At 41.0% G+C, this 13312-nt stretch overlaps 1 protein-coding gene across 3 annotated transcripts; it reads right to left on the bottom strand.

The window, feature by feature from the left end:
- Positions 1–4559: 4559 nt before the first annotated feature.
- Positions 4560–12129, bottom strand: LOC131952469 (basic phospholipase A2). Of its 3 annotated transcripts, none has more exons than XM_059315147.1 (5): positions 11988–12129; positions 7610–7691; positions 6346–6520; positions 5247–5356; positions 4560–4789 (listed from the first exon to the last, which is right to left on the bottom strand). In XM_059315147.1, the coding sequence occupies exons 2-5, from the start codon at positions 7680–7682 to the stop codon at positions 4626–4628; spliced, it is 522 nt and encodes a 173-aa protein (XP_059171130.1). In that variant the 5' UTR covers positions 7683–7691; positions 11988–12129; the 3' UTR covers positions 4560–4625. The 3 variants fall into 3 exon arrangements, with proteins under 3 accessions (XP_059171130.1, XP_059171129.1, XP_059171131.1); XM_059315146.1 differs by lacking the exon at positions 11988–12129 and adding an exon at positions 11895–11918; XM_059315148.1 differs by lacking the exon at positions 11988–12129 and adding an exon at positions 7911–8110.
- Positions 12130–13312: the final 1183 nt, after the last annotated feature.

The raw sequence follows: 13312 nt of genomic DNA, 5'->3' as shown, positions 1-13312 counted from the left end.
GTCTAGTCTATACAACTGACCAGAGAGTCATGTCTATACAACTGACCAGAGAGTCATGTCTATACAACTGACCAGAGTCATGTCTATACAACTGACCAGAGAGTCATGTCTATACAACTGACCAGAGAGTCATGTCTATACAACTGACCAGAGAGTCATGTCTATACAACTGACCAGAGAGTCATGTCTATACAACTGACCAGAGAGTGATGTCTATACAACTGACCAGAGTCATGTCTATACAACTGACCAGAGTCATGTCTATACAACTGACCAGAGAGTCATGTCTATACAACTGACCAGAGAGTCATGTCTATACAACTGACCAGAGAGTCATGTCTATACAACTGACCAGAGAGTCATGTCTATACAACTGACCAGAGAGTCATGTCTATACAACTGACCAGAGAGTCATGTCTATACAACTGACCAGAGAGTCATGTCTATACAACTGACCAGAGAGTCATGTCTATACAACTGACCAGAGAGTCATGTCTATACAACTGACCAGAGAGTCATGTCTATACAACTGACCAGAGAGTCATGTCTATACAACTGACCAGAGAGTCATGTCTATACAACTGACCAGAGAGTCATGTCTATACAACTGACCAGAGAGTCATGTCTATACAACTGACCAGAGAGTCATGTCTATACAACTGACCAGAGAGTCATGTCTATACAACTGACCAGAGAGTCATGTCTATACAACTGACCAGAGAGTCATGTCTATACAACTGACCAGAGAGTCATGTCTATACAACTGACCAGAGAGTCATGTCTATACAACTGACCAGAGAGTCATGTCTATACAACTGACCAGAGAGTCATGTCTATACAACTGACCAGAGAGTCATGTCTATACAACTGACCAGAGAGTCATGTCTATACAACTGACCAGAGAGTCATGTCTATACAACTGACCAGAGAGTCATGTCTATACAACTGACCAGAGAGTCATGTCTATACAACTGACCAGAGAGTCATGTCTATACAACTGACCAGAGAGTCATGTCTATACAACTGACCAGAGAGTCATGTCTATACAACTGACCAGAGAGTCATGTCTATACAACTGACCAGAGAGTCATGTCTATACAACTGACCAGAGAGTCATGTCTAGTCTATACAACTGACAAGAGAGTCATGTCTATACAACTGACCAGAGAGTCATGTCTATACAACTGACCAGAGTCATGTCTATACAACTGACCAGAGAGTCATGTCTATACAACTGACCAGAGAGTCATGTCTATACAACTGACCAGAGAGTCATGTCTATACAACTGACCAGAGAGTCATGTCTATACAACTGACCAGAGTCATGTCTATACAACTGACCAGAGAGTCATGTCTATACAACTGACCAGAGAGTCATGTCTATACAACTGACCAGAGAGTCATGTCTATACAACTGACCAGAGAGTCATGTCTATACAACTGACCAGAGTCATGTCTATACAACTGACCAGAGAGTCATGTCTATACAACTGACCAGAGAGTCATGTCTATACAACTGACCAGAGAGTCATGTCTATACAACTGACCAGAGAGTCATGTCTATACAACTGACCAGAGAGTCATGTCTATACAACTGACCAGAGAGTCATGTCTATACAACTGACCAGAGAGTCATGTCTATACAACTGACCAGAGAGTCATGTCTATACAACTGACCAGAGAGTCATGTCTATACAACTGACCAGAGAGTCATGTCTATACAACTGACCAGAGTCATGTCTATACAACTGACCAGAGAGTCATGTCTATACAACTGACCAGAGAGTCATGTCTATACAACTGACCAGAGAGTCATGTCTAGTCTATACAACTGACCAGAGAGTCATGTCTATACAACTGACCAGAGAGTCATGTCTATACAACTGACCAGAGAGTCATGTCTATACAACTGACCAGAGAGTCATGTCTATACAACTGACCAGAGAGTCATGTCTATACAACTGACCAGAGAGTCATGTCTATACAACTGACCAGAGAGTCATGTCTATACAACTGACCAGAGAGTCATGTCTATACAACTGACCAGAGAGTCATGTCTATACAACTGATCAGAGAGTCATGTCTATACAACTGACCAGAGAGTCATGTCTATACAACTGACCAGAGAGTCATGTCTATACAACTGACCAGAGAGTCATGTCTATACAACTGACCAGAGAGTCTTGTCTATACAACTGACCAGAGAGTCATGTCTATACAACTGACCAGAGAGTCGTGTCTATACAACTGACCAGAGAGTCATGTCTATACAACTGACCAGAGAGTCATGTCTATACAACTGACCAGAGAGTCATGTCTATACAACTGACCAGAGAGTCATGTCTATACAACTGACCAGAGAGTCATGTCTATACAACTGACCAGAGAGTCATGTCTATACAACTGACCAGAGAGTCATGTCTATACAACTGACCAGAACCTATAGAACTCACCTGTTGACCGACTTTCCCTGCAACTCACCTGTCGAGGCTTTCATCCTGCGATTGCTGGCAGCGTGCTCTAGCAGACACGGGCAGGTGGGGAGTAGTTCCAACAAACAGACTTCCGGTGTAATGTCTTCCGGCATTAAATGACCGTGTGTGTGTGTATTTGGCATCTAATGTAGCCCATTAGCCCACACTTCTGTGTGCAGCCCATACTTGTGTGTGTAACCCATTAGCCCACAGAGCCACAGTTCTGTGTGTAGCCCATTAACCCACACTTCTGTGTGTAGTTCATTAACCCACACTTCTGTGTGTAGCCCATTAGCTCACACTTCTGTGTGTAGCCTATTAGCCTCGTACACACTTCTGTGTGTAGCTCATTAACCCACACTTCTGTGTGTAGCCCATTAACCCACACTTCTGTGTGTAGCCCATTAGCTCACACTTCTGTGTGTAGCCTATTAGCCTCGTACACACTTCTGTGTGTAGCCCATTAACCCACACTTCTGTGTGTAGCCCATAAGCCCCGTACACACTTATGTGTGTAGCCCATTAGCTCACACTTCTGTGTGTAGCCCATTAGCCCACACTTCTGTGTGTAGCCCATTAACCCACACTTCTGTGTGTAGCCCATACGTGTGTGTAGCCCATAAGCCCCGTACACACTTCTGTGTGTAGCCTATTAGCCCCGTACACACTTATGTGTGTAGCCCATTAACCCACACTTCTGTGTGTAGCCCATAAGCCCCGTACACACTTATGTGTGTAGCCCATTAGCTCACACTTCTGTGTGTAGCCCATTAGCCCACACTTCTGTGTGTAGCCCATTAGCTCACACTTCTGTGTGTAGCCTATTAGCCTCGTACACACTTCTGTGTGTAGCCCATTAACCCACACTTCTGTGTGTAGCCCATTAGCTCACACTTCTGTGTGTAGCCCATTAACCCACACTTCTGTGTGTAGCCCATTAACCCACACTTATTTGTGTAGCCCATACGTGTGTGTAGCCCATAAGCCCCGTACACACTTATGTGTGTAGCCCATTAACCCACACTTCTGTGTGTAGCCCATTAGCTCACACTTCTGTGTGTAGCCTATTAGCCCCGTACACACTTCTGTGTGTAGCCCATTAGCTCACACTTCTGTGTGTAGCCCATTAACCCACACTTCTGTGTGTAGCCTATTAGCCTCGTACACACTTCTGTGTGTTGCCCATTAACCCACACTTCTGTGTGTAGCCCATTAACCCACACTTCTGTGTGTAGCCCATTAACCCACACTTCTGTGTGTAGCACATTAACCCACACTTCTGTGTGTAGCCCATTAACCCACACTTCTGTGTGTAGCCCATTAGCTCACACTTCTGTGTGTAGCCCATTAGCTCACACTTCTGTGTGAAGCTATTAGCCCACACTTCTGTGTGTAGCCCATTAACCCACACTTCTGTGTGTAGCCCATTAACCCACACTTCTGTGTGTAGCCCATTAACCCACACTTCTGTGTGTAGCCCATTAACCCACACTTCTGTGTGTAGCCCATTAGCTCACACTTCTGTGTGTAGCCCATTAGCCCCGCACACACTTCTGTGTGTAGCCCATTAGCTCACACTTCTGTATGTAGCCCATTAGCTCCGTACATACTTCTGTGTGTAGCCCATTAGCCCCGTACACACTTATGTGTGTAGCCCATTAGCTCACACTTCTGTGTGTAGCCCATTAGCTCACACTTCTGTGTGTAGCCCATTAGCTCACACTTCTGTGTGTAGCCCATTAGCTCACACTTCTGTGTGTAGCCCATTAGCTCACACTTCTGTGTGTAGCCCATTAACCCACACTTCTGTGTGTAGCCCATTAGCTCACACTTCTGTGTGTAGCCCATTAGCTCACACTTCTGTGTGTAGCCCATTAGCTCACACTTCTGTGTGTAGCCCATTAGCCTCGTACACACTTCTGTGTGTAGCCCATTAACCCACACTTCTGTGTGTAGCTCATTAGCCCCGTACACACTTCTGTGTGTAGCCCATGAACTCACACTCAAAACTGAGTTATAGTTATAAAGTTTGCCACAGACAGACAGACAGACAGACATTGTGAAGTAAGTAAAAGTTTACAATAAACTATGTTAAATCCAATTTTATGTGCGGCAATGGGGGTCAAAGTGGCAAAAGTGACAAGGCGATTCTCAGACAGAATCTAACACAGTTGTGGGACTTGGACTATTGGCAGCGCATTGAAGTCGGTCGTAATTTTTAAAACCAAGATTGTATTCGTATCTGGCCAAGCACTGGGAAAACTCGACGTCACACTGGCAGGTTGTGTGGGCACAAGGCGAAAACAAATAGTGGTCTGGAGGAGAGAAAAAAAAAACAATCTAATTACCGCACACACAAGGGTACAATCTAATTACCGCACACACAAGTGTACAATCTAATTACCGCACACTCAAGTGTACAATCTAATTACCGCACACACAAGTGTACAATCTAATTACCGCACACACAAGTGTACAATCTAATTACCGCACACACAAGTGTACAATCTAATTACCGCACACACAAGTGTACAATCTAATTACCGCACACACAAGTGTACAATCTAATTACCGCACACACAAGTGTACAATCTAATTACCGCACACTCAAGTGTACAATCTAATTACCGCACACACAAGTGTACAATCTAATTACCGCACACACAAGTGTACAATCTAATTACCGCACACACAATTGTACACATATACAATATTTGACCACCCCACGTGTTAACCTTACAACGGCCTACACAGCCTGGGTAGGTCACTGACCTTCACATGTGCACAGGTCACCCTGACACGTGACCTGGTAGCCAACAAGCTGAGGGTAGAACCAAAAACACCGGACTCGTCCATAGCAAAGGTCGTGCTCGTGGCAACACCTGGGGATCACAGACCGAAGCTAGGAGTCAGGTGACTCAGTCATCTCATCAGGTGACTCAGTCATCTCATCAGGCGACTCAGTCATCTCATCAGGTGACTCAGTCATCTCATCAGGTGACTCAGTCATCTCATCAGGCGACTCAGTCATCTCATCAGGTGACTCAGTCATCTCATCAGGTGACTCAGTCATCTCATCAGGCGACTCAGTCATCTCATCAGGCGACTCAGTCATCTCATCAGGTGACTCAGTCATCTCATCAGGTGACTCAGTCATCTCATCAGGCGACTCAGTCATGTCATTCAGAGGCGTAGCGAGGGGGGGGGGGCGGGGGACATGTGTCCCCGGGCGCCGACCTTGGGGTGGGCGCCAAATTGAAAATTTGAAGGGGGGTGCAAATGAAAAGTTTGAGAGGGGGGCGGGGGTGCAAATGAAAAGTTCGAGGGGGTGGGGCGCCGGGAAGGGTCGCTACGCCTCTGATGTCATTAGACAAACCTCAGTCATGTCATTAGGCAAATATCAGTCAAGGCATTTGACGACTCAGTCACGGAGTTTCTTCCAGGCATCTCTCGATTTAGATTTTTTTCACGTTTACAATACATCTGATATTCCGTATACGATAAAGTAGGGAGGTGAAAACGGAGAAAACTGTCAAAATTTCAGTTGATTTTTGTGCTAAAAAACTAGGAAGGGCGGCGTCCAGACAAAGTAAGAAGAAATGTACCCATCAATGGCGTCCAGACAGAGTAAGAAGTAATGTACCCATCAATGGCGTCCAGACAAAGTAAGAAGTAATGTACCCATCAATGGCGTCCAGACAGAGTAAGAAGAAATGTACCCATCAATGGCGTCCAGACAGAGTAAGAAGTAATGTACCCATCAATGGCGTCCAGACAAAGTAAGAAGTAATGTACCCATCAATGGCGTCCAGACAGAGTAAGAAGAAATGTACCCATCAATGGCGTCCAGACAAAGTAAGAAGTAATGTACCCATCAATGGCGTCCACCGGCTCCCCGCCCGTCATCCCCAGCCCACAGAAACAGCCGTAGTTGTTGTAGTCCAGACATGACCTGTTGGTGTGGGAGACAATCAGCTCACACATCTGCAGTAGGTGGCGCTTCTGTCTGTGATGTTGGTCACGTGGGGCCGCTTGTACAATTATGACTATATATAAAACGATGGTAAAGTTGTATTGTCTTTCAATTTGAAAAAAAAAACGTAGACAAGTTCTTTGTATCATCCATTGTAAACAAATTATCTGAGACCCGACACATGTGGCAACACAAGGCATTGGTTGGGTAGAGATCAGGGGGGGGGGGGGTGCCGGGATGGGGTGCAGACACTGGTAACAGTATACATCTTGTATAATTGATAAATTTCATTTGAGGAGGGGTAGACTTGCTTTCGGGGGGGGGGGGGGGGGCAAAGCCCGAAGAAATTTAAATCTTGTTGTAGTATCAGAGTTGCTAGGGGAAAGTCTCAGACTTGCTACTGCTAGGGGAAAGTCTCAGACTTGCTACTGCTAGGGGAAAGTCTCAGACTTGCTACTGCTAGGGGAAAGTCTCAGAGTTGCTACTGCTAGGGGAAAGTCTCAGAGTTGCTACTGCTAGGGGAAAGTCTCAGACTTGCTACTGCTAGGGGAAAGTCTCAGACTTGCTACTGCTAGGGGAAAGTCTCAGACTTGCTACTGCTAGGGGAAAGTCTCAGACTTGCTACTGCTAGGGGAAAGTCTCAGACTTGCTACTGCTAGGGGAAAGTCTCAGAGTTGCTACTGCTAGGGGAAAGTCTCAGACTTGCTACTGCTAGGGGAAAGTCTCAGACTTGCTACTGCTAGGGGAAAGTCTCAGAGTTGCTACTGCTAGGGGAAAGTCTCAGACTTGCTACTGCTAGGGGAAAGTCTCAGACTTGCTACTGCTAGGGGAAAGTCTCAGACTTGCTACTGCTAGGGGAAAGTCTCAGACTTGCTACTGCTAGGGGAAAGTCTCAGACTTGCTACTGCTAGGGGAAAGTCTCAGAGTTGCTACTGCTAGGGGAAAGTCTCAGACTTGCTACTGCTAGGGGAAAGTCTCAGACTTGCTACTGCTAGGGGAAAGTCTCAGACTTGCTACTGCTAGGGGAAAGTCTCAGACTTGCTACTGCTAGGGGAAAGTCTCAGAGTTGCTACTGCTAGGGGAAAGTCTCAGAGTTGCTACTGCTAGGGGAAAGTTTGGTTATCTTATCGTCTGGGGAATATGGGTAACACGTGGTACTTACATACGATCGCCAATGACATCAGTAAAGCAACTCGCCATTTTGGGAAACATTCTAACGCCATCTGAACCGCCATTTTTTTTATCTGAAAAGTTTGGATATTTTATCTGAATCGCCATTTTGTTATCTGAAAAGTTTGGATATTTTATCAGAACCGCCATTTTGTAATCTGGAATGTTTGGATATTTTATCTGAATCGCCATTTTGTTATCTGAAAAGTTTGGATATTTTATCAGAACCGCCATTTTGTAATCTGGAATGTTTGGATATGTATCTAAATTTTGTGATGTGGAAGGTTACCTACCTATTTATCCCCATATCAGTCTATCCACATATATAGCCCACGAAAGCTGTACCTTTAGAATGACAGTGGAACAAACAGTCTAGTGCTTTTAGCCATCCCAGTATCACACGGGCATTTGTGCCAATTCAACAATAAAAGGCATTGTGGTGTAAATGCTTTTCTAATGTTCTAAAATAAAATGCCAGATTTCAACTGATGTCAACTAGATGTCAACTAGATGACAACTGGATTACTCTACATCCCCACAGTGCCAGGCGTTGTTTGTCCTTGACTCTGCATATAGCTGTGCAGCCTATCTCATTACACATTGACGCAAGTACTTAATTACGCAATAGATAACCGGTAAGACGAATAAAAATAGGGCACTCTACACAGCGACACATACATATTGGACACACGACACAGCGACACATACATATTGGACACACGACACCGCGACACATACATATTGGACACACGACACAATGACACATACATATTGAACACACGACACAGCGACACATACACACAGGACATACGACACAGCGACACATACATATTGGACACACGACACAGCGACACATACATATTGGACACACGACACATACATATTGGACACACGACACAGCGACACATACATATTGGACACACGACACAGCGACACATACATATTGGACACACGACACAGCGACACATACATATTGGACACACGACACATACATATTGGACACACGACACAGCGACACATACATATTGGACACACGACACAGCGACACATACATATTGGACACACGACACATACATATTGGACACACGACACAGCGACACATACACACAGGACATACGACACAGCGACACATACATATTGGACACACGACACAGCGACACATACATATTGGACACACGACACATACATATTGGACACACGACACAGCGACACATACACATAGGACACACGACACATACATATTGGACACACGACACAGCGACACATACATATTGGACACACGACACAGCGACACATACATATTGGACACACGACACAGCGATACATACATATTGGACACACGACACATACATATTGGACACACGACACATACATATTGGACACACGACACAGCGACACATACATATTGGACACACGACACATACATATTGGACACACGACACGGCGACACATACATATTGGACACACGACACGGCGACACATACATATTGGACACACGACACGGCGACACATACATATTGGACATACGGCACAGCAACACATACATATTGGACACACGACACAGCGACACATACACATAGGACACACGACACAGTGACACATACATATTGAACACACGACACAGCGACACATACATATTAAACACACGACACAGCGACACATACACGTAGGACATACGACACATAAAGCCAACAACGACACATACACATAGAGCCAACAACGACACATACAGCCAACAACAACACATACAGCCAACAACGACACATACACATAGAGCCAACAACGACACATAAGTGATAAAGCCAACAACGACACTTACACATTTGTCTCTCTATTAGGATAGTTTGTTTAATTAATAAAAAACATAGCAAGCTATTGGATCCCAAAGAGTTGGACCAAATGCCTTCCATCACTATCCTTGACATGAAAACAAATCGTATTGTTTTCAAATGTTGCCTTCATGACAGCGCCGCGTAAAAATAAAAACTTAATTAAGCCTGAATTTTTTTTTAAATATAATATTTTAAAAATCAATGTTAGGCTACTAAGGTGCAAATGCAGAAACCGTTAAAAATATTTTTTTTTTTGCGTTTAAGTTTAAGGCTACATTTCTATTTATTTTTATGAAGCCTAAATTGTAATCTGAAGTTTCACTTTCGTGATCGATCTTGCGAAGACCACATTTTGTAATAATTTTTACTTAAAACTGTTGGTAAATTGTAAAAATAAAATTATGCTTTTTTACTTTCTCGTATATATGAAGTATAGAGAAAGTCTTGTAATCGTGCAAAAAAATAAACCGGGAGTGATCTCCCCTAAACTTTCTCGAATATTCTGATGTGAAACAACAGGGGATGACAACTAGGGATATAGCTTTTGAAACAGGTGAAACTCTGTAACTATTGTTTTTGCAATTACCAGTAAAGAGGTGTGTGATCAATACAGTTATCTAACCCATATCTTATTAAAGAATATTGTTAAGCTACTATATTAAATACGTATTTTTTACTTAGTAATTTTTTGACAATTACAATTAAATTTATAGAAATATACATATTTTTATTAAGAGAGTGATTATTTCCCCTAGTTCGCTTGCCTTAATTAATATTCTCGGAATGATTATGTAAAATTGTTTTTTTTACAAGGATTACAAAACAGAATGTGTTCCGTTCATTGTTTTTGGTTGTATTATATATTATATATATATATATATATATATATATATATATATATATATATATATATATATATATATATATATTTATACATTTTTTGTTTAGAGTGATAAATTGTTTTGTTTTGTCGGCCAACATTTTTCTTATTTCTTCAGAGCACTACTTTCAATTTATTTCACTTCATATCGAAGCAATGACATACAGCTAGTATATATAAATATATATATATATATATACATATATATATATATATATATATATATATATATATATATATATATATATATACATTTTTTGTTTAGAGTGATAAATTGTTTTGTTTTGTCGGCCAACATTTTTCTTATTTCTTCAGAGCACTACTTTCAATTTATTTTACTTCATATCGAAGCAATGACATACAGCTAGTATATATAAATATATATATATATATATATACAACTATATATATATATATATATATATATATATATATATATATATATATATATATATATATATATATATATATATATATATATATATATATATATATATATATATATATATATATATACCGACCTTCAGGCCAAGAGGCAGACTTCAGTTTCCTAAAAGTGGGAATTTTTTTTGGTAACATTGCCGCAAAGAGTGAAATTTGTGAACAAATTATAAAACACAAACTATGTAATCTTTAATCCAACCTCAAAATATTATATAAAATTTTCAAAGACCTGTTCCCCTTTCATACTATATATTATCACGACACAAACATTCACAAATCCCCTCTTTGACAGTACCCGTATGCCGATTCCAAGAATATGTGAGTGTGTATTCTTGTGAGTGTGTGCATGCGTGTGTGTATGTTGTGTATGCATGAGTGTGTGTATGTGACTATGTGTGTGTTTGTGGGGGAGGGACATATAGACTGGACTCGATTAATTTTGGAATGGTGTAGATTTAGTACACGGCGCAAGGTTGGCGCACAGACAATCTAGAACCAACTTCGGTATTAAAACTATTTTCTCGGATCATTTGAATCTTTTACTGCAAGGAAAACCAGAGACAAGTACTGTGCTTGTATTGACTTTGGCCGGTCGTCACTAGCCAGTCAGCTGACTGGCCGGCCAAACTCCGAAGTCAAAGAAATATTTCGGATTTTGGCCGGTTAATGGGTAATGATATTGGCCAATGCGCGCATTGGATGGCCAGTGTTTGCATTGGTCTACTTCGGACTTCGGCCAACCATACGTATGGGAAACATAACTTATGGGAAAACCCCAACACGTAGTTTTTAAATACTTATAACTCTTATATATATATATATATATATATATATATATATATATATATATATATATATATATATATATATATATATATATATATATGTATGAATTAAAAATTAATTAGACTATGAAATTTGAAAGCACGACGATTAATAAGTAAATAAGTAAATGTAGTAATTAATACATCCGCTAATGCTAAGTTTAGTATATATAATAAAGAATTAATGTTCTTTGTTGTGTCTATCTTTTTTTCTGTGGCAACACATTTATTTAATTTATATGTTATAGCGTCTAAGGCATATGATGAAATGTGAGATTTAAAAAAAAATCATCTTACTATAATCATTTATGTGTTCATCCCAAAAAAAATAGAAAAAACAAACGAAAAACACCACAAGCTTCGCTTATAAAAGAAAGTTTGTCCACTCACCTTCTTTTGAAAAAAATAGTACAGTGTAAGTGTGGGTTTACTATATAATAGGGGCACGACTAATTAGTGCAGTATCAGTTCTCGTACTTATCGGAGTTATCTCCCTGCGTACTCGCTGCTCCCTCCGGTCATAGTTCAGTTCCTAAAACACAATAAGTTAAAGATTTGGCCAGCATAATGAGCTAAATATTTGGCCAACATCATGAGCTAAATTTGGCCAACATCATGAGCGAAAGTGAACTAAAGATTCGGCCAACATCATGAGCTAAAGATTTGGCCAACATCATGAGCTAAAGATTTGGCCAACATCATGAACTAGACAAAAATATGACCAACATCTTGGTCTGGAGACCAATTTTTCTAACAGTGGTTGCTAAAAATGTTAACTGACTGATATCATTATGGGCTAGAGAAAACAAAATTAGTTACATCATGACGTCACCACATTATGGGAGAGGGGGGTTCGGACTTTAGTAACAAAGTGTGATGAGGGGAGAGAGGAGGTTCATAAAGTATCGACGACACACTTTTGCGTTTTAAAAAGTAAGGTTAGAAACTTAGGTTGGCCGTTTTCGAAAGAAATAGTTGTTTTTAAAAAAATATTGCGATTTTGAAGTAGAAGTGGGCTGAGCTGTGACGTCATTTCAAGGGGGGGGGGGGTGGCATAATGAAAGTTCTTTGGAGGTGGGGGGGGGGGGGGCGAACAAATGCATGAAAGCAGTGGTGTCACCCGGTGCGGCACTTCGTGGTGTCACCCCCTCCCAAGAAACAATATATCAATATATATATATATATATATATATATATATATATATATATATATATATATATATATATATATATATATGCCTATATATATTTATATATATATATTTTTTTTTTTAAATTTATTTATACATACACATATAATTACTACATTTGTACTTACAATTATTAATGGGATAGGCACAAAAGCATTTTTCGTCTGAAAATTTGGCAATTTTTTGCCTTGGTGTCATCCCCTAAATGGTGTCACCCGGTGCGACCCGCAACCCCCGCCCTCGCTACGCCTCTGCATAAACGAAACTGATTTCAAATTCGTCGTTCCTGTAAGATGTGGATATATTTTTTGTAGCAGGAACTTTTAAATTTTATTTGAATTTATCTCCGACAAGGCCCCACTACATATACTTAAAATAAGATGGCCAGACAAAATATCAAACAAAGACCTGTTGCGAACTTTAAAGCAACAGCCAATAGAGACAGATATCAAGGCCCGTAAAAGGGGATGGATCGGACACACATTAAGAAAAGAAAAAGAAAACATGGCAAAACATGCTTTGGAA

This window comes from Physella acuta, unplaced genomic scaffold (genome assembly GCF_028476545.2).
Source record: "Physella acuta isolate Inbredline_101_S28 unplaced genomic scaffold, ASM2847654v3 ptg000874l, whole genome shotgun sequence".
Taxonomy (NCBI): Eukaryota; Metazoa; Mollusca; class Gastropoda; family Physidae; genus Physella; species Physella acuta.
The sequence above is the reverse complement of the archived record's forward strand: the minus strand, read 5'-3'. Positions and strand labels throughout refer to the sequence as shown.